At 32.1% G+C, this 22,948-nt stretch overlaps 3 protein-coding genes across 3 annotated transcripts; 2 read left to right on the top strand and 1 right to left on the bottom strand.

Moving 5' to 3' along the window:
• Window positions 1-1,352: 1,352 nt before the first annotated feature.
• Window positions 1,353-6,527, top strand: LOC112802207 (carbon catabolite repressor protein 4 homolog 5). Its single transcript, XM_025845312.2, has 14 exons — window positions 1,353-1,808; window positions 2,233-2,396; window positions 2,772-2,837; window positions 2,941-2,993; window positions 3,237-3,318; window positions 3,636-3,682; window positions 3,955-4,042; window positions 4,205-4,297; window positions 4,400-4,432; window positions 4,664-4,761; window positions 5,001-5,133; window positions 5,473-5,558; window positions 5,640-5,724; window positions 5,811-6,527. The coding sequence occupies exons 1-14, from the start codon at window positions 1,502-1,504 to the stop codon at window positions 5,877-5,879; spliced, it is 1,404 nt and encodes a 467-aa protein (XP_025701097.1). The 5' UTR covers window positions 1,353-1,501; the 3' UTR covers window positions 5,880-6,527.
• A 527-nt stretch (window positions 6,528-7,054) lies between these two features.
• LOC112803847 (ethylene-responsive transcription factor ERF119) lies at window positions 7,055-8,052 on the bottom strand. Its single transcript, XM_072196051.1, has 2 exons — window positions 8,040-8,052; window positions 7,055-7,953 (listed from the first exon to the last, which is right to left on the bottom strand). Exons 1-2 carry the CDS (start codon window positions 8,050-8,052, stop codon window positions 7,055-7,057), a joined length of 912 nt encoding a protein of 303 aa, XP_072052152.1.
• A 4,796-nt stretch (window positions 8,053-12,848) lies between these two features.
• Window positions 12,849-16,488, top strand: LOC112802208 (syntaxin-81). Its single transcript, XM_025845313.3, has 7 exons — window positions 12,849-13,327; window positions 13,523-13,606; window positions 13,736-13,840; window positions 14,627-14,770; window positions 15,298-15,540; window positions 15,640-15,771; window positions 16,227-16,488. Exons 1-7 carry the CDS (start codon window positions 13,250-13,252, stop codon window positions 16,368-16,370), a joined length of 930 nt encoding a protein of 309 aa, XP_025701098.1. The 5' UTR covers window positions 12,849-13,249; the 3' UTR covers window positions 16,371-16,488.
• Window positions 16,489-22,948: the final 6,460 nt, after the last annotated feature.

The following is a 22,948-nucleotide window of genomic DNA, read 5'->3' as shown; positions in this document are numbered from 1 at the left end:
TTTTATTTTTATAAATTCAATAAATATAATAATTATTGAAATAAAAAATTTAAAAAATATTTATCAAAATAAATACTCCTATTTTATTTCGTTTACATTACAAATTAGATACATATATTTAAAAAAAATTTAGCAATAATAAAAAATATTAATAATATCAATAATCCAAATTTTTAGCATACAATTAATACATAAAAAGATTGGTAGAATAGATTAAAATGAAAAGATGAAAAGCGTGAAATTGATGTACGATAAATAAAACACAAAAAGATGAGATAACCGTTTGCCAATTATTAGGAGAGGTTGACGGAGACCGTGGAAAAAAAAGTCAAAACGCTTATCTCTCACGTTATCTCCCACTATCCACGTGGGAGATAACCGTTTCAATTCTCTTCCCACTATCCCATCAATCTCTCCTAACAATCGGCAAACTGTAATCTTTTTGTGTTTTTTTATCGTGCATCAACTTCACACTTTCCATCTTTAAATTTTTAGGAGTGGGCACAATTACTATATTTATTTTCATCATGGAACTTTTCTTGAATAGGTACGAATTTTTTATTATTTTTTATTTTTCAAATTTAAATCAATCGAATTAGATCATATTTTAATTAAGTCACCAAAAAAGATCATACTTTAATTTAAAATTTTTAATGTATTCTTTTTTTTATTTTTCAAATTTAAATCAATCCAATTAGATCATACTTTAATTTAAAATTTTTAATGTATTCTTTTTTAGTACTAATTGGAAAGTTCCATGACGAGAATAAATACAGTAATTGTGCCCACCTCTAAAAATTTAAAGATGAAAAGTGTGAAGTTGATGCACGATAAAAAAACACAAAAAGATTACAGTTTGTTGATTGTTAGAAGAGGTTGATGGGATAGTGGGAGATAACGTGAGAGATAAGCGTTTCGATTTTTTTTTTCTTCTAACAATTGACAAATTAAAAAAAATTCTTTTTTAAAAATACATGTATGTCATTTAAACTGTAAACGAGATATATACAAATTTATCTCGTTTACCGTATAAATGAGATAAGAGAGAAGTATTTGTTTTGATAAATATTTTTTAAATTATTTATTTTAATAATTATTATAATTAATTTATTTATTAAAATAAAAAATCCATAATTTTTAGACTAAAAAAGAATAAATAAAAACATAAAGTTATAAAGATTTTAATTTCAATTCAATTAAAAATTTTGAGTTTGAATACGAAATTTAAAACATCTCTTATTTGTAGATGTGTACTTTCTTGAATTTAATTTAATTTAATTTTGAGTTTACATGTGTATGTAAAATGTAAAAAAAAATATTTTAGTTAAATAATACGGAGATAAACGCAATATTTGATATTTGAGGGGGGCCATTTGTAATATTCAAAGATATAAATGTCTCGGTAATTTGACTAATTTCTCCAAAGCAACCACCGGAGCGAAGACTCGTCCCTGAACCCTAATTCGCCGCACGCTCCACCGCCATCAACTTCTCCGACGACATGGCCAGACGCAACGACAGACTACCTCCACCGGAAAATCCAAACACCGATTACCGGTTAAAGTGGAGAAGACCTCATCGTTCGGGACCATCAGATGCTCACTTTAAACGGCGCCGGTTGGCGCCGAAGTCGGAAACTTCGAACGGAACCCACAAACCTCACCGGTTGAACCGGTTTCAAGCCTTTAGTTCTTCGTCCCAAAATCGTAGAAAGAAGAGAAGAGTTGGAAAATCCGGCGGCAGCAGCAGCCGCGGAGCGTGTTCCCGAAGATGGGTTTTTTCTTCCGCAGATTGTTCCAACTGCAATGGTCAGAATTGTTACGGATCAATATAGTTGAGGGAAACAGTTTCTCTGAATTTTATTTCTCCCATGAAATTATGCCTTTAATTTTCACCAATAGTTGGTTGCAAATATGTTAGTATATATAGAAAGTGAGTTTTGTTAGGATTATTATCCATTGTAGCAAAAGTTTGACAACTTTTAGTGTTAGATTAATGCATTGATATTGTGACCTCAAGTGAAAGGAAAACAAATAATGATGAATTTAATTTGATCTATATTTTGGTCTGTGCAATTTACTGAACTTGTTATGAATCTAGAGAATGATCGTATTTGCTTTATTGTTGACATTAATGATGAAACGACTAATGTTCTGTTCTGCAATTTGTTAAAAATGTTTGTGATTTAGAGTGGATTGTGTTTATCTGAGAATTCTTTCATTTGATTTGTAGATAAGGTTACTATAGTTTCATACAACATACTCGGTGTTGAAAATGCGTCAAAGCATCTGGATTTGTATGCGAATACTCCACGTAGTTTCTTGGAGTGGGAGAGGCGGAAAAGGCTCATATTTGAAGAGATCAATACCTACAATGCAAGCGTGTTGTGTTTCCAGGTATTTTGATAATCCTTCCCTGATTTATTTTATATATGTATATCATAGCACAACTAATAAGCTTCTTGTAACTTGTGGACATTTTACATTTAGGATATACTTTTGAGCTTTGAAAAGCACTTGTTTAGCATATGTATTCTTTTTATTAGCTACAACTATTGGTTACATGTAACAAATATTTTTGTGAAACCTGTGATATTTTTATACATGTTACTTCATGCCATTGCTAAATGACTATAGTTAATGCTAGTCGACATAATCATCTTAATTTAACTTTTACCTTGTTTAGTATTTATTTTGAAATTTAAGCTAATATCATGCATCCCATTAGATTATCAAGAATTATTTTCTCACAACTCCTATGACTGCCTGCAGGAGGTTGATCATTTCAATGACCTGGATAATCTATTCCAAAACAATGGCTTCAAAGGTGTTTATAAGGTGTGTAGTATAAACATTTGAATTGTCCCATAATATTCCAATTTCCAAATATTTGATCAAGTTCTGTACATGGGTTGTTATTGTCATTTATCGATCATTTCAGGCTCGCACTGGGGATGCGCATGATGGTTGTGCTTTATTCTGGAAAGACAAATTGTGGGTGTCCATTACCTATTACTGGCTTAGTGATTAAGTATTTTAGTTTTGTGACTCATTAATTTCTCCAGTATCTGATGTTTTTAACACTAAGTCACTGATGACCGATGATTGTTCTAAATATTCCTTTATGCGACAAAATTCCGACAGATCAAAGACGTACCCCAATCATAGAACATAGCAATTGAAAATGAGAGTTCCAGATTTGGCCTAAATACAGTATATTTTGAAATGCAATTGCAGATTCACTCTTTTGCATCAAGAAGATATAGAGTTCCAAAGATTTGGTCTCCGTAACAATGTTGCTCAGCTTTGCGTTTTGGAGGTAATTAGGAATCAATTTCTATTTTTCTAAAAGATTTATGGTTTTTTCTCTTCTCTAGTTTTGTGTTTCTTGTCTATATTTTGTTTTTCCTCTATGATCCTGATTAACAATATTTATGATAGATTACTTCAAGTCTTCAACATGAAAAAAAGCAAAAGGGAAGAATAAAGATTTATGACAGATAATGCAAATTTTGACCCATTAAGTTCTTTTTACTTAGTATACTATAGGCTCTTTATACACATGAAGCCATTTATTTCAGTTTGATAATTTGTTTTATAACATTAGTTCTTATTTCATTATTTGGCAATTGGCAGGCACGAAATGATAAACCAGAATCCGAAACATCTGGACTAACAACAGTGTAAGTTTCTCCTGGGCTTCGGGAAAATGGATTATGGGTAATATAAACACAATTATTTGATGTCACTGATTAATCTTTCAATTTAACGAGGATTTTATTTAAATATCATGGAATGGATATTAAAGTATATAAAATTTGTTAACATGTGGCCTTAATCTTAAGCTGCAAAGCTAGTATTAAGTGAAAATTTTGAAAAGAAAAATGGAAGTGTCATGTACATGCTCACACTTTTCATACTTCCCATTTTGAAACTAATTTATCTACTTCTATAGGACATCATCTACCCAAAGAAAAAGATTTGTAATAGGAAATATACATGTGCTCTTCAACCCAAATCGTGGAGACATCAAACTTGGCCAGGTAGTGAGGGTGCATTATGTTGATTTTGCATGTGCCGGCAAATCATTCTGCTTCACTGGTTGTACCAAAAGGGAGGAAACATATTTAGTTGTTTAGGGTTGATTAAATTTTCTAATCTATTTTATTAATTCAGTTAATTTTGCTACTTTACATGATGGATAGGTCAGACTTTTACTTGATAAAGCTTACAAGTTATCAGAAGAATGGGGTAGTATCCCTGTTATTATTGCTGGGGATTTAAATAGTCTTCCACAGGTAACATCTTGCTTTGTACTAAGAAGCTGAACAATTTCTGATTAGGGGTCAAATGTGCTGTTACTTCATCACTGCTTTTTGTTTAAATCTCATGTTTTTCAGAGTGCAATATATGAATTCCTGGCTTCTTCCAAGGTGAGTTTGCCATATTCTAATCATGGTATAATCTAAAGCATTTTAGCTTGTTATTTTTAATGCAGTCTGTTATTTGATTTAGTGTTTAATTTTCCTTTCTTAGCGCCCTAGCCTTTTGGTTTATGCATGGGATTGAGGGAACTGTTTTTGTTAACTGCATGTGTTCTAGATATATGGCTTCGAATGAGTTTAGAATTTTTATTAACTAAGTTATTGCTTTATTTTCTGCAGCTAGACATCCAATTGCATAATCGCAAAAATATGTCCGGACAACTTGAAATACAGTCCAATAGCAGAGTTTTCAGATCACAGATTGGTTATGAAGCGAGGTTGGTTTTGAGTCTGTACAAAGTCATTTATTTTAAGTACTATGTATCATGAGTCATGACTTCATCTTCGAACCCCTCCATATAAAGTGACAAATCAGATTCAGGATCATTTAAGTCTCTAATAATTCATGATAAGTTGTCGCTTTATTATTCCATAGGGCTGGAATAATTGTTCGAAAACGTGTAATCCAAGTGTTATGTATTCATTAATTAATTATTTGGGTGTATATCTGTTGCAGCATTTCAATATCCCGTTCAAGGCAATTTCTTCATGGATGGACCATGGAAGAGCTAAACCTTGCAGCTGGCGCAATTGGAGTCACCAATCTTCAGCATCATCTAAACCTCCGCAGTGCTTACAGTGGTGTTCCTGTATGGTGTTTTAATCTGCCAATCATATTTTTGGGTTTCTTCCAACTAAAATTGTTACAGTCTGCTACTTCTGCTCTTCAGGGGGGAAAAATTGTCATTTTAATTGAATATGTTTATCTTCAGCACCTTCTAGCTCGACAGTACTCAGAATGGTGCCCTTGTTTTATGTTTTAATCTGGCAGCCATTTTTCCGTCTCTAATCTAATTTCTCTTAAATTGTTTCAATCTGCTAATTATGCTCTTTGGAGCAAGTAGCTTTTTTTTGTCGGATATGTTTCAGTTTCTGGGAACTGATATTTAGAAGTTAATCTTGCGTAAATCTCATAGTTTCTGCTGCAGGGAAACCATGGTACAAGAGATGATATTGGGGAGCCCTTGGCAACATCATACCACTCCAAGTTCATGGGAACTGTTGATTATATTTGGTAATTATATTTTTTTCATTTTAAACCCCCAAAATCATTTGCGTTTACCAAATTTTCAGTACTGATGCCAGTGGTAAATAGGCATTCGGAGGAACTCACTCCAGTAAGAGTTCTTGAAACCTTGCCCATTGATATTCTTAGAAGAACTGGAGGACTCCCCAGCGAGGTAGTTAGTTAAATACGAGGCTTCTTTGTATATTTTGTTCCACACAGAATTTGTCATCATCATACATCAACTCTGCTTCTGTGCAGCAATGGGGAAGTGACCACCTTGCTCTTGTATGCGAATTAGCTTTTGCAAATAATGGGACGGTGTCATGATTGTTTCAATCTGCAACTCTAACCGTTCGGCGTTCCCTGGATATGTGGGGTCCATCCGAGCTTAAAAAGCTTATTAACAAGGGTGGAGCTTGAGGGAGCCAAAGCATTATTACAGCGCATCTCGTTAAATCCTACAGTTGATGTCTGCTCTCTTCCTCCTCGGACATCCCTTGCGCGGCACAGTTATTTCATCACAAAGAAGCATATCATTAAGTAGGATTGTGAATTGCACCTGATGATTGGAAGTAAATATCATGTCACAAACGAGCTGCAAACCCTCCTCACCAGCACCGATGTTGCATGCAAATGCTTTCAGATGCTTCAAGCAATTTCTGCATAGTGAAAGGGCTAGGTATGCACTGGTTGAGTTTCAGAGAGTATTCTAATTGAGGGCCTCATCACCCTTTTTTAGCTATGATTGTAGAACTCCAATTCAATACAAATTATGGCATAATGTTTAAACCTTCCTACATTGCAACTCCTTGATATTATGTTAAAAACATCAGTTTTGTTAAGTCACATCATTCTTGTAATTTTTTTTCTTTTGTTTGCTCAAGTTTCATGGAACGGCCTATAACACTACTTTGTTAGCTCTTGCAATTCAAAAATAAAATAAAATAATGGCTTGTGTCGCCTTCTCTGTAGAAAGGTCCGGATGATTAACTTATGATTAAAACGGTTTGTTCTTAATTAGCCTCTCTTATTTTTGCCTGAAGGGTGGGAAAATTGCTAAAATATTTGTTGACTGGACACATCTTCCTAGTTATTCTTTTCTCTTTAGTTTTTATTTTTTGCTTTCTGCATTTTATTTTATTTTATTCCTTTACAACAAACTACAGTACTTTTTTTCTTTACTCTTTTGAGCATGTCTTTTCAAAATTAACATGAGAAATGAGAAGGAAAAAAGGGGCTGAAATTGTCAAATTGCATACATTCAATTCCTCTACAGCTGATCTTAAAGGTTCTCATTCAAATTGCAACACAGAAAATATCAAACAGATTTGAAGTTTCATTTATACTGTTTATGACAAATTGTAAAACAAATAGATCTGCAAAGCCTCAGCAATATAAAGATATGCCTAAATTTTGTTTTGCCTATATGTACTGAGATACTCTCTGCAACTTTAGCTCCCGCTCCCAGTTTAATTCTTATAACAGCAAAGTTTGTAAAGACATTACAAATTCAGAGTTTCATCAAACCAAGTCAACTCTGAATCATCAAAAGCAGTTTCAATATGTGGAAGAGTGCTGCTACCTTCACCATCTTTCACATCCCACATAGCACAGCCACCATTGTCATTGACCAAGAAACTATCAAATTCATACCCAAGCAGTGATTGCACAATTGACTCCTCAAGCAAATGCTGAAATGAATGATGATCTTCCGCATGAACAGGTTCCATTACACCTTCAATAGCACTTGTTTCCACATTGTCCTTTCCTTCAACAACTGGACCATTGCTATCATTATCAGATGATGCTCTTGTCGCCGCGACATCAAGCACGGATGCTGGGGATGGATGAGACAACACTTGATTGCCATCTTCTAAGTCCAATACACCAACCATTCTCCTCAAAGCCAGCAATGAGTTCACAAATTCAATTCTCTTCTTCTCATAAGCGATGGCAGCTTCTTCCTCCGTATTGAAAGTACCAAGCCACACTCGCACGCCTCGGATGGGGTCTCGGATTTCTGCCACATACTTCCCCCATTTCCTTCTTTGAACACCTCTGTACTTGCTGGATGATCTCCGGCTCCTATGGTTTCGCAAAAGGTTAAGACATGGTTTGATTTTGTCAATGCTGATACCTTGTTGTAAAGAATCATCATCATCCACTTCATACGATTCGGTTGGCATGCATGGAACCAAGATTTCTCTGATGAATCTCTTAGGACCATGTTGTTCATAGTGATTGCTCAAAAAATTGTCATCTTCTTCGCTTGAACAATCTGTTGCATATGGGTCACTATAAATTATTCTAATTCTCCTCATAATGTTCAAATTTCCTTCTGTTCCTCTCTTGCATTTCATTCCTTCAAGACCAGAATCACTCAAAATTTCAAACCAAAAACCTGTCTCACAGTGAGTCACAGAATTTGAAGATAAAATAGGAAAAAACTGAACCTTTCTCAAGGGAAATGTGAACTGAATGTGAAACCTCCAAGACCCATGTCATGAATTTCATCACAGAACCATAAATTATTATTTTAAAACACTAAAATGCAATGCAGACATGAAGGTGAAGAATCTACTTACCCTTTTTTTTTAATCTAATGATCTTAGCATGATGGAAAAGGTTGGACTGTGCTGTTTGGGACTCTGATGGAAGTGATTGCATGCAATTGCAAAGGTGAACAAAGAACAAAATGCATGAAAGGAAGCAAATAGAAGGGACAGAAAAAGAAAAAACCAGACACTACTAATTCAAAGATTCACACTCTTCAGATTTTTAAGATTAAGAAAAGGAAACATATATTTGGTTTATTTTCTGCACAAATCCTTGACAGTATTCCCTTTTTATCAACCACCTGGTATTTACACGTGAACAGGGTGAGTCAATGATTAATCATTTATTAATTTGTATATTGGTAATGCTAGAATCTAGAAATAATAAACTAAAATTACCTTCTTTAACTTAAATTTATAATTTTATATATTTAACATCTATAATTATATATCTATTATATAAAATATTAATTAATTTTTTCAATGATAATTAAGAATTATAAAATAAGATAAGAGATAATTAAGGAATAAAAAAATTCCAAACATTTTTATTTGTATATAACCATTAGAAAAAAATTGTAGACTCAAAATAGAAATTGAGCCATCAACATTTAGTTAAGAGAAGGGAGAATCACTTAAATCAGCTACACTTACACTCCCTAACTTAGGTTAAATAAAAATTGCTTCTAAAAATTACTGCTTGAATTTCAAAATAAATACTAATTTAGTAAAGCAATATATTAAAAATTTTATGTATTGATTTTCACAAAGGAAACTTTATGTATTCAGATAATTAGGTGATATATATAAATTTTAATGTATTTAAAAAATTCAAATATATTAGTTTAAATAGACAATTATATTAAATTGATCTTAGTAAGATGACTGATGTCATTGAACATTGCACAAGTTTTTTTTTTTTTTTTGAACATACGATAATGTTAATTTAATAGTAACAAAATCCAAAGGTGATTCTAAAAAATCTTGTATATTAATTAAGAGTTTGACCAAAAATACTCGAGGTATTAAATATAGAAAATACAAATTTCTATTAGAAGACTAACGGTTTTAAATTATAAGATTTTTTTTTTTTAAAATAAGGAGACTAAAATTTGTGACCTCTCTAAGTGAATATAAAGAGATTATGTTATTTGAGGTATAGCTCGTTGACTTAAATTATAAGATTTTAAAGTATATAATCTTAACAAATGTCATGTTTATTAACAAAAAATTTAAATTATAAGTAAAAAGTTTAATAATAACAAAATAGATGTCAATACAAAATATAATGAATTAAATTTTATAAAAAATAACAATAAAAATAGACACAAAATTGCAAAGAACAACAGTCTAAAATCACATAAAAGTATACATGATCTAGTTTGATCCAAAGATTTGAACCGAGCCCAAAGCATTTTGGGCCATATTGGCCCGGACCCAAAATGACTTTGGGAAGGTCGGAAAAAAAAAAACGAAACCTGGAAGAATACCTCAATTAGGATTGGGCTATATCTCGGGTCATCCGGCTCGGCTCCGTGAGGTTTCGTACTTCACCATAAGGGTGTACATGATTCGGTCCGACGCGAAGATTCAGTCTGGACTCGAACATTTTAGGGGCTAATTTGGTATGATTTTACTGGGTATAGGGTTGGATAAGGATTTCAAAAATAGATCCGGTCATTATTTAGGTTCGGATTCGGGTTAGGATGAACCCAACTTTACTCGACCCATGTACATGCTAAGGGATTAAAAAAGGTATATATTTAATTTTAATATTATGTTATATTAATTATAAGCTTATTATTTTGTTTTTAATCACACTTGTTGAATTAGAAAATAGATCAAAGAAGCATGAAATTAAAATTTATGGACAAATTCAAGTTCAAATATGGATATCAACTTCTCGGTAATACATATATTTTTTTTCTTCTTTATAAATAAGTGCATCATAATTTTTTAACATAGAATTTATCAAGACTAAGATTTTACCGGTTTAGACTCAATTTCAGTGTGATCCGAAAGTAGTATAATTTTACTGTGTTTAGAGCCAAGTAAAAGTCTAAAAAATAGACTCAATCATTATTTAGAGCCGGATCCGGGTCAAGACGAACTCGTCTTCACCCAACTCATGTCCACCCCTGCTTCTCCAAATGCTAGAGTAATTAGTTAGGACATGCACTCAATCACTCACGCAGCGCACAAAGCCATCACCAATTTACCACGCACCTTCTTCTCTCAGCACGTAGTGCCCTGACCTAAACCCCCTCTCCTCTCGGCATGCAGCCACGCACTCTCATCCCCCATCTCATGCACAGTGCCACCCTTTGTCTCTCACCATTCTCAGCGACAACGACACCAATGCGACGACGCTTTTCTGCTCCATTAATCAACCACTAGAACTCAGTCCCACCACGAGTAGAAGCTCCCACAAAACTCAATCAGCCACCACCTCTATTTTACTGGCCGTGGTCATCTTCTTATTTTCTTCTCTTACCTCTGTTCTCAAGTTTAGGTAAATAATTAATGTTATGAATTTAAGAATGTTGATTATTAGAACTCTTGATTAAGATTTTTGTTTATTGTTCTAGTTAGTATTTTTATTATTGTTCTAATTAGTATTTTGATTATTGTTCTTACTTCTGATTATTAATGATGGTTATTTGTTCTTAATTTTAATTATTACTGATTTTGTTTGCTTAGGCAACATTTGCTTTTGAGAACAGGACACGATAAGACACTAAGAACAAGATATAAAAGATAGATACACAAAATTTAGTATTTTTGCATTCTGTTTGGTGATAAAGTAGATCAAATTATGAAAATTTAATTTATTCTCATTTTTTCATTTAAAAAATTTGAGCAGAAAAATATAATAATAAAAAATATAATTATAAAAAATTAACAAGAATAATAAAAGAAAAAATAAAAAATAAGTTGTGTCATTTGTTAGTGTCTCTGTGTCCTTCTTGTTATAATGGATACAAAATACACTAATTCAATGTCTCTAAACACAATATCTCTGTCTATATCTAATCTGTCAAATATAATTTTGTATTTTTGTGTCCCTATCTCAGTGTTTCGCCCCCTATAAACACAACGCAGCCTTAGTGATGGTTATTTGTTCTTAGTTTTGATTATTGCTGAACTTCTTATTTGTTTCAATGCTACTGAAATTTTTGATTATTGTTGAATTATTGTTAAAGGTTCAGTTTTCACTCGGCCTTAAAGTGTTTAGATTTCATCGAGTCTAGGGTCGAATTATGATCTAAAAAAATAAACCGGTATATATTTAAGGTCGGATCTGAGTTAAGACAAATCCGGTTTTCACCCGATCTATGTACACTCCTAAATTTAATCACATGCAATAAAAAATGTGCATATTAATGATTTTATATTACTATTAGATTTAATTATTCTGTTACTCTCTATAATTTTATCAAATTTGTAATTAGGTCATTTATAGTTTTTTTTTTTCTTTCAGTTGAATCTCTATACTACTTATTAATTTTAATTAGGTCCTTACCAGTATAAAAAATGTTAAAATCAACAAAATATTTTTTCATAAATTAAAAGTATTCATAATTAAGAATCTAATTAAACATTTGATTACATATTTTTTGGGAATAATAATCTGTTAATTTTAACATTCTTAATACAAAAAGATTTAATTACAAAATTAAAAGTAGTGTAAGAACCCAATTGAAAAAATATATATATAATGACCTAATTACAAATTTAATAAAACTAAATAAATTAACAAAATAATTAAACTTTACTACTATTATCACTCACTTAATGTTTTTTTTTTTTGTTAATTGTGTTTCCTAGGTATAAAAGGAAGGAGACAAAGTTATCACATTATGGACCATTTTGAATATGATGAAGTGTCTATTTGAAAAGTTTTAAGAGCTATTTTTTAAAGCTTTTGCCTTATGAAAAAGTCATATTAATGGTGTTTAGTATAATTTTTAAAATATACTTTTAACCTTTCAAAAAGTCGTTTAAGAGTTTTTGAAAAAGTAAATAAAATTGACTTCTCTTATTTTCAAAACCTATTTGATCACTCTTATTTATTAAACAATTTTAAAATAAATATTTCTATGACAACTTTACAAATACAAAATAAGTTATTTATAAGCTGTTTTTAATATAAATCTTTATGTTTTAAACCCTTTTCTCAGAAGAACTTAATTAAATTGTTTACTCAAATTAGCCTAAATCAAATTAAAATGACTTTTAATAAGTATAAGTAATAATAATTATGTCAGATAAAATAACTTTTAAAATTTAAAAATATTATAATAGACATAAACATAAAAATTAAATTTAGAATTAATTAATGTATATGATTATATTAGACTTTTTAATTTTTATAAACAGTTAAACACAAATCAATTTTAAAAAACTTTTTCTTAAGTATTTTTAAAAGCACTCATAATTTTTAAAAACTACAAATACAAATGCATAAATTTTTTAATTTACTAAATACAAAACAAAATAATTATACTCTTTAAAAAACTTTACTAAACCAAACCTAAATCACTAAACAAAATGGCTAGAAACTTTATGAGTTTCTCCGGTGAATTCTCTGTCATAAAACCAAATAAAATGGCTAGAAATCATTTTTACAACTTTCACAATTAACATGAATAATCAATTTAACTAAGTCTATACTTCTAATCAATGAAATTTTTTACAACTTTTTAGAGTTTTAAAACGCTTGAAGAAACTACATCACTCTGCTGGTGATAAAGTCAACGGTTTAGTCTGGTTCAAGATAAAAATCAATTATCAAATTAATCAGTTAACCACAAAAAAAGATGTATACATCTTTTTAGATTTTAGCTTATTTTTGGCAACTTAAAAACATCTTAAGGCCCAAACAGGTAGAAGAAGGGGGGGCTGCGAAACGCTGCGTTTCGCGTTTTCTTCTCCCTCCAGCATAGGTTTTTGCAGAGTATTCTACACCTGCATATTCACTTCTTCACAAAATTACCGATCACCACGTTTCTTCTTCCACCAAAATCTCGCCCTATTGCGATACGATCTCAGCAGTTACGAATTTGAGGTATCAATCGATCCTCTGGCGATAATTTGCTTTCTAAACCCCGCCATTGTTATAGCAGATTTGGGTATTAAGCAATGGCAAGGGCAAGAGACAGAACCGAGGATTTCAAAGATGCTGTTCGACACAGTGCTCGATCTTTGGGGTATGATGAGGTATAAGCTTCACTTCCACCTCAATTCGTTTTTTCCCCTCTTCCGAATTCCACCTTATTACTTCTCATTACGATTTTAATTTTTTTTTTTTTACCTAATTTACTAAGCTTTGTTGGATCACGGCAATTTCGATTGAGTTTGAATATTATGTCTGTATTTGGTTGTTGACATTTCTTGTGCAATGTGATTTGGTAGGCTAAGTTGGCGTCAGTTATGGCATCTTTCATTATTCATAAACCTCCACAAAGGTCGCCGTTTTCAAAAGCTGCACTGAAGACGGTATACTCAGCTTGATATTGACCATTTTGACCTAAATTTCAGTTACCGGATAACCAGTAATTCTTCTATTTTGTGTTGTTTTTGTTGTTTTTTTTTTTTTTTGGGCTATATATATATATATATATATAGCTCGAGAGTATTGGAGAACTAGAAGAATTTTTGTCAAAGCATAGAAAGGACTATATGGATTTGCACCGCACAACTGAAAAGGAGCGAGATAGTATTGAACATGAAGTAAGCTCTCTGACACTTTAGTTTTGATCTTATTGTAGCATCTTCAATTCTTTTTTTTTTTCCACCCATAAGAAGAAAATGAAAGTATTGACTGGTCCTGCTTTGTTGATTAATTGGCACCTAAGTAATTTGATATTTATTACTAAGTGACATTGATGTTTTACAACTTTCTAACGATGATATATAGTTTAGAAGTTCGTTATTATCAGGCATTTATTAGGAATAAAAAGTTTATTTTCCTATGCAGTGTCTTTGTCAATGTAAATTATTACTAGATCGGGGTCCTTAGGTGTGCATTATCTTATGCCTTGATTACTGTTTGGATCACATTAGTATTCTTTTCTTGACTTCCATTTGGTTGGTTATCATAGACTAGTAAGAAGTTAAAGGGTGGGCATAGTGCTTGGTTTTTTATCTTCTGTTCTTTTGTTGCAGATGTGTTATACATTTCTCTCACAGCGATGTATAAGCAGAGCTCATTATTAAGCCTTGAGTTCAATTTGAACTGTTGAACGTATTTACATTATACATTTATCTAAGTAGAATGTGTCTCTTACTAGGTTGATGTTTGTGGTATTAAGTATTTGACTAAACACAATTTTCTGCCCATGGATTTGTTTGCTTCACCTACTTGCATAATGCATATCATTATTCCTTCCTTTAAGCCTTCTCTCTTTAGGGATCATACGAAGTGTTATATATTTTGTATCGAAATTAGAGATGCATTCCCGAAAAGTTGCTTAGAATTTTTTATTATGCTTTCATTTTATAATTACTTTTGTGCAGGTTAGTGTTTTTGTTAAAACTTGTCAGGAACAAATTGACGTTCTCAAAAATAGTATAAATCAAGAAGAGGAAACATCAAAAGGATGGCTTGGCATCACAACGTCAAAGGCTAATGCTGACACCATTGCCCACAAACATGGGGTGGTATGGACTTGTTCTTGTCTGATAATATTCAATTACTAGTTACATATGTTGGTTACACAATTCTATCAGTTTCCATCACCTTAGATGAAAAAAAAGAAGAAAAAGAAAATTTATCTATTTATCCATGTTGGTGATAAGACCATCAGATTAGAACTACTTAATTCATGGGGAATACTATTACTATTGTATTCCTCTATAAGCCACTGGAAAAAAATTGGACTCTACTTAAGCTTTCCTTTTTCTGAACAATCTAGATTTCAACACTGATTCCTGCTTCCTCACATGGGCTCTGAGAAAATCATGGTCCCTTTATACACAGTCAATGCTTGATAATTTTATCATATTGAATTCCTAAAGTTATCATGATTTGAGATGGCTGTTTGTTTTTTTTTTTTTTAATTTTTGTTTCACTGTAGACATGATATATGATAGGGTGCATGGTGTCGTTTGGTCCATGTAGCTGTTGTTGTTGTTTCTTTCTTTCTTTTTTTTTTTAGCTGCAAATAATTGATTGGTTACTTTTCTAGGTTCTAATCTTAAGTGAGAAACTCCATTCAGTTTCAGCTCAGTTTGATAAGCTTAGAGCTGTTCGTTTCCAAGAGGCCATTAATCGAGCAATGCCACGAAGAAAACTTAATCGCCTAACCAAGAAAGATTCTATAGAAACCCCTAAATCAGATGACGTGGAGCTCGGAGAACCCAGTGAATTACACAATGAGCCTCTAAGAGTCCAACAACAGCTATTGGATGATGAAACACGCGCACTTCAGGTGATTCAATTCTGTTTTGTTAAGAGTTTGTATAAGACTTAATTCTCTCTGCATTTGATTATTATAACCAACATGTTGCCAATTTTCCTTTGCCTGTAGGTGGAATTGTCCAATCTTCTAGATACAGTTCAAGAAACTGAAACTAAGATGGTGGAAATGTCTGCATTAAATCACCTCGTATCTACACACGTTTTGCAACAAGCTCAGCAAATTGAGCATCTGTATGAGCAGGTAAGATAATTCATGCTCGTCACCTCAGATTTTTGCCTCTATTTTCTTTGTGGTCGTTATATAATACAGGTACCTATCTTTATATTTTGTCAAGCAATGATCAGAGTCAACCACATTTTTTTTTCCTGGATTAACTAGTTACTTAATATCTACACGATGTTGCTTAAAAAGTTTTAGGTATTGTTTTCCTGTTTTGTTAAATTTTAGCTTGCATACACTAGGTGGTTTGCAGCACTAAGAAATTAAGGGCAAAGGTGGGGATAATAACAGTATAATAACAGTGGAAAGAAAATAGTTCTTGATTCAAATTTAAAGCAAAAAATCTACAAAATTCGTTTATGTAGCAATCATTATAGGCACACCCCGCTAAGTAATCCTAATTTCCATCTATTTGTAGCTGCTTGTTTGATATCCAATATGTGCAGTTGTCATATGCTGCTGCTGCTCTTTTGCAGGCTGTTGAAGCTACTAAGAATGTTGAACTTGGCAACAAAGAACTTTCCCAAGCCATTCAGCGGAATAGCAGCAGCAGAACATTTCTTATACTTTTTCTATTTGTGCTTACATTTTCAGTTCTCTTTCTTGATTGGTACAGTTAAATGTTCACAGGGTAAGTGTAACTATGTTATAGTGCATTCTCCTTCCCCACTCCCATTATTCCTTATTATTGTGGATATCTGTATTTTCCCACCATATAGGCCATTTTATTGTTACTTATTTTTGTTTTTTACATCAAATAGACACATGTCTTTCCACTGTTGGGTTGTGCACACTGCATCCAACAGTTGACTAGTTGAGACACTTGTGTAGATACACAGTGCTTAACAAGTATACACGCTTTCTCAAATATACTTGACAGAGCGAAATGTCGATACACAGTGCTCAATTTGAGCAATCAATTTTAGTGTGGGTAAGAGAGTAAGAAGTGTATGAAGTGAAAGATTCAAGATACTTGGGCCTTTTAAAAAGATTTAGTCTTGTTTATACCCTGGGATTGTCACATTCCTTTGTGAGTGTAGTATTGTTGGAGGATCTTATCCTCCATGATAATTGAATTGAAGGGTTGAGTTTTAAACTTTTAACTATTACTAATGACTCGACTTTGATTCGACTTTGATTGAAATAATAAAAAAAATAAAAAATTATCTATTTTTTTTTTTTTACCAAAGATAGGAGACTCGAACCCGCAACCTCTTTATTGAGTATGGGGAGACTATGCCATTTGAGTTATTACTCATCGGCTAAAAAATTATTTATTTGACATCTGAAAATAATTAACATGAATAAAGCACTCGGCGTATATAAATTAAAGACTTTCATTGTCGTATATGTTAATTATCTATTGGAAATATTTAAAAGACAATAAAAATTAATCTAAATCAGTTTAAAGTTGTTTTATTTTATATTTATTAATTATTTTTAAAATAAATACATAAAATTATAAATATCAAATTAAATAAAATAATTTTAGATTATTGTTTTGTTAATGCAATTATTTTTCTGCCTTCATCAACTTCATCGCATGCTTTTAGATTTGTTAATTCTACTATAAATTTTAACAGCAATTTATTATAGAAGTCTTATCAACTTTTTAATCGAAATTCTTAATACAAGTTTGGACAAATTTTTATTTGTTTTAGTTGAACGAAATTCGAGCACAACATACCTTTTATTATAAGTTTATTTAATTTAAGTACGATTTTAAAATCTAATAAACTGTATTTGAATAAATGATGGTTTATAGAAAATATTAAGATGTCCACTGACTATGGGAATCATTGAAATTTGGAGCTTATCTTTGAAGTGTCACACAAACCTCTCACTTCACGCGCCCGTGACTTCACTCCCTTGATTTTTTTTTTTGTTTGGTGATTGAAAAGTATAAAAAACAAACAAACAAAAAACAAAAAGAAGAAATTTTTCAAAAAAAAAAAAGTTTTATTAGATACAAATCTCAAATTTCTTTCATTTCAAATTAACCAAAATTTTATTTGGTGAGAAGATCTTTATTATAGTCTTCGTCATAATATTTGTCATTATATTTACATCTCTCAATATCAATTAAAAATCAATACTTCATTTTTAAAATATAATATCTCAAATTTTCAGCATTACGAAAATTTCACTCCTTTGATTAAAATTAAATATATAACTTCAATTTTTTTAAAATATTTCTAAAATATTAATATTTTAGTGATTCTAACGGTTAGTTTTAATTAATATATATTATATATTTTTATAACAAAAATTAATAATAAAATTATTAAAATATTGATATTTTAAAAATATCTAAAATTTTTCTGCGTATAATTTAAGTTTCTAAGTACTAAACCGATCTTAATAACTTTGTCGCTTTTGAATTATTTGTTTTCCTTCCTTCATATCAATAAAAATTTGTGTGAATTTGATACAACTGGGCGCTGATTAATTAATAATAAATCACTTATTAAAAAAATTAAATATTTATCGTAGTAAAACGTACTCAAACTCGTGTTTTGACTTTTGGTAGTTGTACTTGTGGGTTTATGGACAAAAACAAATTTATCTAAAATGGATAAAATATGGTTATATCACATATTGTATTTAAAAATTATAAAATATGAATATATCAAATTTTAAAAATTTGATTGAATATTTAATTATCATCTATACTTTCTGTAAAGAGAATAAAAATATAATATTTATTCAAATTAATTTTTAATTTTAAATTAGATGTATTAATCTCTAATAAATTTTAATAGTTTTATGAATTTTTAACAATTATTGATGTCTGTCAAATTAATATTTTTGTCTATTCAAACCGTCAAAACTCAAAACCTTAATGGTACTCTCTCACGTGGTACGTTAACTAGTTGACTTAGACATTAACTAACATATGGGATTAAAGATTAATTAGTCCCTATCTTACAAAACGTAAAGTGTAATCGTTTTTTAGAGATTAATTTGACTGACAATATAATTTGTTGGAGACCAATATATCTAATTATATTAATTTTCTGCTATATTCTGTCTTATTCTCTATGATTAATGACTGATGAGTATGATATCATGTTGTTCTTGGATATGGTAGGGACTACTGCCTACACTCTAAGAGTTTGTTCAGTGTTTATGGAACTGTTAGCAGTGCATCAAGCTAGACGAAAAATTGACCTGCAAAAAAAAAATTAAAATCCTATATTTCATTGTAAAGCCTATGCCATAATTGTAGATTCCACCACGTAAAAAATTTGAAAAAATCTCTCTCTAATTGTCCTAATTTTAAGGTAAGTGAACCTAGGGTTCATTATAAAATGAGTCTTTGCGAAATATTGCTTTAATAAAGATTTCATCTTTATAGAAAAACTTTTCACATTGTGACTATTTTGTATGGTTTGATAGATTTTTATTACTAAGTTGCTACTAGTGAGCATAATACTGTAATTAAAGACAGAATCAAGAAGCTAAGAGAACTGGTTGACTGAAAAAGAAGAATGATGCTATAATTATAAAAAGAGGCCAGTCCAAGAGTTGTGCAAATGTGATTTTTTTTTCTTTCTAAGATTTGTAATTTGTCTTATTATTTCTAAGATGTAGGTTGCTTAACTAAGAGATTTAGGTGGCTTTTGGATATTTAGAGAGTGCATTGATATAATGTCAGAATGATTGTCGCAAATATTGATCTTAATATGTAAAACATTGAGCTTGTTAAATGTCATAGATCAAAATAAACTACAAATAAATTATAACTTTTATATTAAAACCAACATAAGTAAAGTAGCTAGGAATAAATTATAACTTCTATATTAAAAATTGACATAAGTATTTGGTTTTGAAACTATAGTAGCTGCCTGTCAACAATAGACATGTTAGTGTAGCAAGTGTGAAGAGTGTTGAAGTTAGTACCACATCAAAGAAAGCAAGGAAGAGTGAGGAGTTTATAAGATGAGAGACCCATTAACTTGATACCTTAAGGTTTTGAGTTGGATATGGTGTCTTCTCATCTTATGTTCTCTCGCTTGATTCCTCCCCGAAATCTTTCGGTGGTCGAGAGTTCCCCACGGTTGGCCCAACAAGTGGTATCAGAGCCGATGGTTAATCGGTCTGGTGGTTTTAAGGGGTATTCAAGGTGAAGCATCGAAAGTCTTCCCGGCAAAGGTGGTCTGGACGGCGTGTCCCGCGGTGTTTTACGGCGGTGTGATGGACAAATACTCATATGTGGTGGAGGAGTTAGAGGGGAGTTGATGTTTGATGTGGAGGCTCACACTTGAGGAGGAGATTGTTAGTGTTGCAAGTGTGAGGAGTGTTGAAATTAGTCCCACATCAAAGAAAGCAAGAAAGAGTAAGGAGTTTATAAGATGAGAAACCTATTTACTTGACACCTTAAGGTTTTGAGTTGGATGTGGTGTCTTCTCATCTCATGTTCTCTCGCTTGATTTCTCTCCGAAATCTCCCGGTGGTCGAGAGCTCCCCACGGTTGGCCCAACAAGTGGTATCAGAGCTTGTTGGTATTTTTCTGGGCTTGTGATTTTGTGAACAATGGAAGCTAATACTAATACTAGTAGGATGATCACTCTTAATTGTCCTAATTATGATTTGTGAAAGTCAAAGATAGAAGATTTGCTTTATGTCAAAAATTTTCATCAACCAGTTTTTGGTACAGAGAAGCCTAATGATAAGTTTGATGATGATTGGACTTTGTTGCATAGATAAGTCTGTGGATATATTAGGCAGTGGGTTGACGATAACGTGTTGAACCATATTATTGAAGAGACACATGCTCGGACCCTTTGGATTAAGTTTGAGCAGTTGTATGCTCAAAAAACTGGGAATAATAAGATATTTTTTATCAAGCAATTTTTGTCTTTGAAGTATACAGATGGGATATCAATGACAGATCACTTGAATAATTTTCAAGGAATTATGAATCAGTTATCTTCCATGGGTATCAAGTTTGATGAAGAGGTTCAAGGATTGTTACTTCTTGGCTCCTTACCAGACTCGTAGAAAATTCTCAGAATGTCATTGTCTAATTTTGCTCCTGATGGTATAATCTCTATGAATCTTGCCAAGAGCAGTGTTTTGAATGAAGAGATGAGAAGAAAGTCACAAGGTACATCGACTACACATTCAGATGTTCTTGTTTCTGAGTCTAGGGGGAGAAACAAAAGTTGAGGTCTTAAAGGTAGAGATCAAAGCAGAAGCAAATCTCGAGAAAAGTATAAGAATATTGAGTGTCATCATTGTGGTCAAACGGGACATGTGAAGAAATTTTGTTGGCAGCTAGAGAATGAGAAAGCCAAGGCAAATAAAGACAAGAGCACAAATAAAGATGACGGTAGCAATGAAGACAAGGTTAATGTAACTCATGATGATTTTATTATCGTTGAGGAGTTTGAATCTGTTAATCTTGTTGATAATAGCACTAGTTTGGTGATTGATAGTGGTGCTTCTATTCATGTTACATCTAGGAGGGATTTGTTTACCTCTTATACTCCTGGTGATTTTGGTGATGTGAAATGGCTCATCAAGGTGTTGCAAAATATGATGGTGTTGGACGGATTTGTTTAGAAACCTCCAATGGTACCAAGTTAACTTTGAAGCGTGTGAAGCATGTTCCAGATATTCGGTTGAACTTACTTTCTGTTGGTAAGTTATGTGATGAAGACTTGGATAGCTCATTCTCTCGTGATAGTTGGAAGCTCACCAAGGGTTCCATAGTTGTTGCTAGAGGTACACGACACTCTACTCTTTATTTAACTCAAGCAAAGATTGTGAAAGATGTTGTTAATGCTGCTAAGTTTGTTGATGAAACTGATTTATGGCATAAGAGGTTATGTCATATGAGTGAGAAGGGCATGAATATGTTATCCAAGAGGAATCTTTTATTTGGTTGTAAGGTTGCTTTGCAAAAGTGCAACCATTGTTTTGCTGGAAAACAAAATAGGGTTTCTTTTAAGAGTCATCCACCTTCAAGAAAGCCGGAGATACTTGAATTGGTACATTCTGATGTATGTGGGCCAATGAAGATAAGAACACTTGGAGGGTCTATCTATTTTGTAACCTTTATTGATGATCATTCTAGAAAATTATTGGTTTACACTTTGAAAACCAAAGATCAAGTTTTGAATATGTTCAAGCAATTTCAAGTTTTTGTTGAAAGAGAAACTGGGAAGAAGTTAAAATGTATTCGTATTGACAATGGTGGTGAGTACTCAGGTTCATCTGATGCTTATTGTAAAGAGCATGGTATAAGACATCAGAAGACTCCTCCGAAGACTCCTCAGTTGAATGGTTTGGCTGAAAGGATGAACAGAACATTGGTTGAAAGGGTTAGGTGCTTATTGTTACAATCTGGATTGGCAAAATCCTTTTGGAGTGAAGCTTTGAGCACTGTTGTTCATGTCTTGAACCGGACACCATGTGTTCCTTTGCAATTTGAAGTGCCAGAGAAGGTATGGTCAGGTAAAGATGTTTCTTCTGATCTTTTAAGAGTCTTTGGATGTAAAGCTTTTGTTCATATTCTTAAAGATGAGAGATCTAAGCTTGATATAAAGACTAGCCAATGTATTTTTATTGGCTATGGCATGGATGAGTTTGGTTACAAATTTTATGATCCTGTTAGCAAGAAGGTGATTCGGAGTAGAGATGTTGTCTTTGTTGAAGACCAAACATTAAAGGATGTTGATAATGCAGAGAAGCCAATGGTTCAGCCTAGTGATGATTTTTCTAACTTGGATATTACTCCCTCTATGCCTATGGTAGAAGATGGTTGAGTTGAAGCTCAAAATAATGAGCATGATACAAGTGCAGGTGAAGATAGAACAGTTGATCCGATACTTGATGAAGTTGGTGATGATGATCAAGATGAAGAACCAGCTTTAGAAATTCCTGCAAATGCACTTAGAAGGTCTACAAGAGAGAGAAAGCCTTCGTCAAGGTATTCTCCACATGAGTTTATTTTGTTGACTGATGGGGAAGAACCTGAATGCTTTGGAGAGGCTGTTGAAGATGAAAGCAAAGCTCAATGGCTTGAAACTATGCAAGAAGAAATGAAGTCCTTGCTTGAGAATGATACATATGAGTTGGTGAAGCTACCGAAGGGTATTTGAGTTTTGAAGAACAAATGGGTATTCAGAATCAAGAATGAAGAACACAATTCTAAGCCTCGGTATAAGGCTAGATTGGTTGTTAGAGGTTT

Source organism: Arachis hypogaea, chromosome 5 (assembly GCF_003086295.3).
Source record: "Arachis hypogaea cultivar Tifrunner chromosome 5, arahy.Tifrunner.gnm2.J5K5, whole genome shotgun sequence".
NCBI lineage: Eukaryota > Viridiplantae > Streptophyta > Magnoliopsida > Fabales > Fabaceae > Arachis > Arachis hypogaea.
Note: the sequence above shows the minus strand (reverse complement) of the source record. Positions and strands in the feature narration are given on the sequence as shown.

Coding starts and splice junctions, on each gene's coding strand:
- LOC112802207 (XM_025845312.2), top strand. CDS start 1,502: ATGGCCAGACGCAACGACAGACTACCTCCACCGGAAAATCCAAACACC. Junction 3,683..3,954: donor ACATCTGGACTAACAACAGT/GTAAGTTTCTCC, acceptor CTACTTCTATAG/GACATCATCTACCCAAAGAA. Junction 4,433..4,663: donor AATTCCTGGCTTCTTCCAAG/GTGAGTTTGCCA, acceptor TATTTTCTGCAG/CTAGACATCCAATTGCATAA.
- LOC112802208 (XM_025845313.3), top strand. CDS start 13,250: ATGGCAAGGGCAAGAGACAGAACCGAGGATTTCAAAGATGCTGTTCGA. Junction 13,607..13,735: donor CAAAAGCTGCACTGAAGACG/GTATACTCAGCT, acceptor ATATATATATAG/CTCGAGAGTATTGGAGAACT. Junction 15,772..16,226: donor TTGAGCATCTGTATGAGCAG/GTAAGATAATTC, acceptor GCTCTTTTGCAG/GCTGTTGAAGCTACTAAGAA.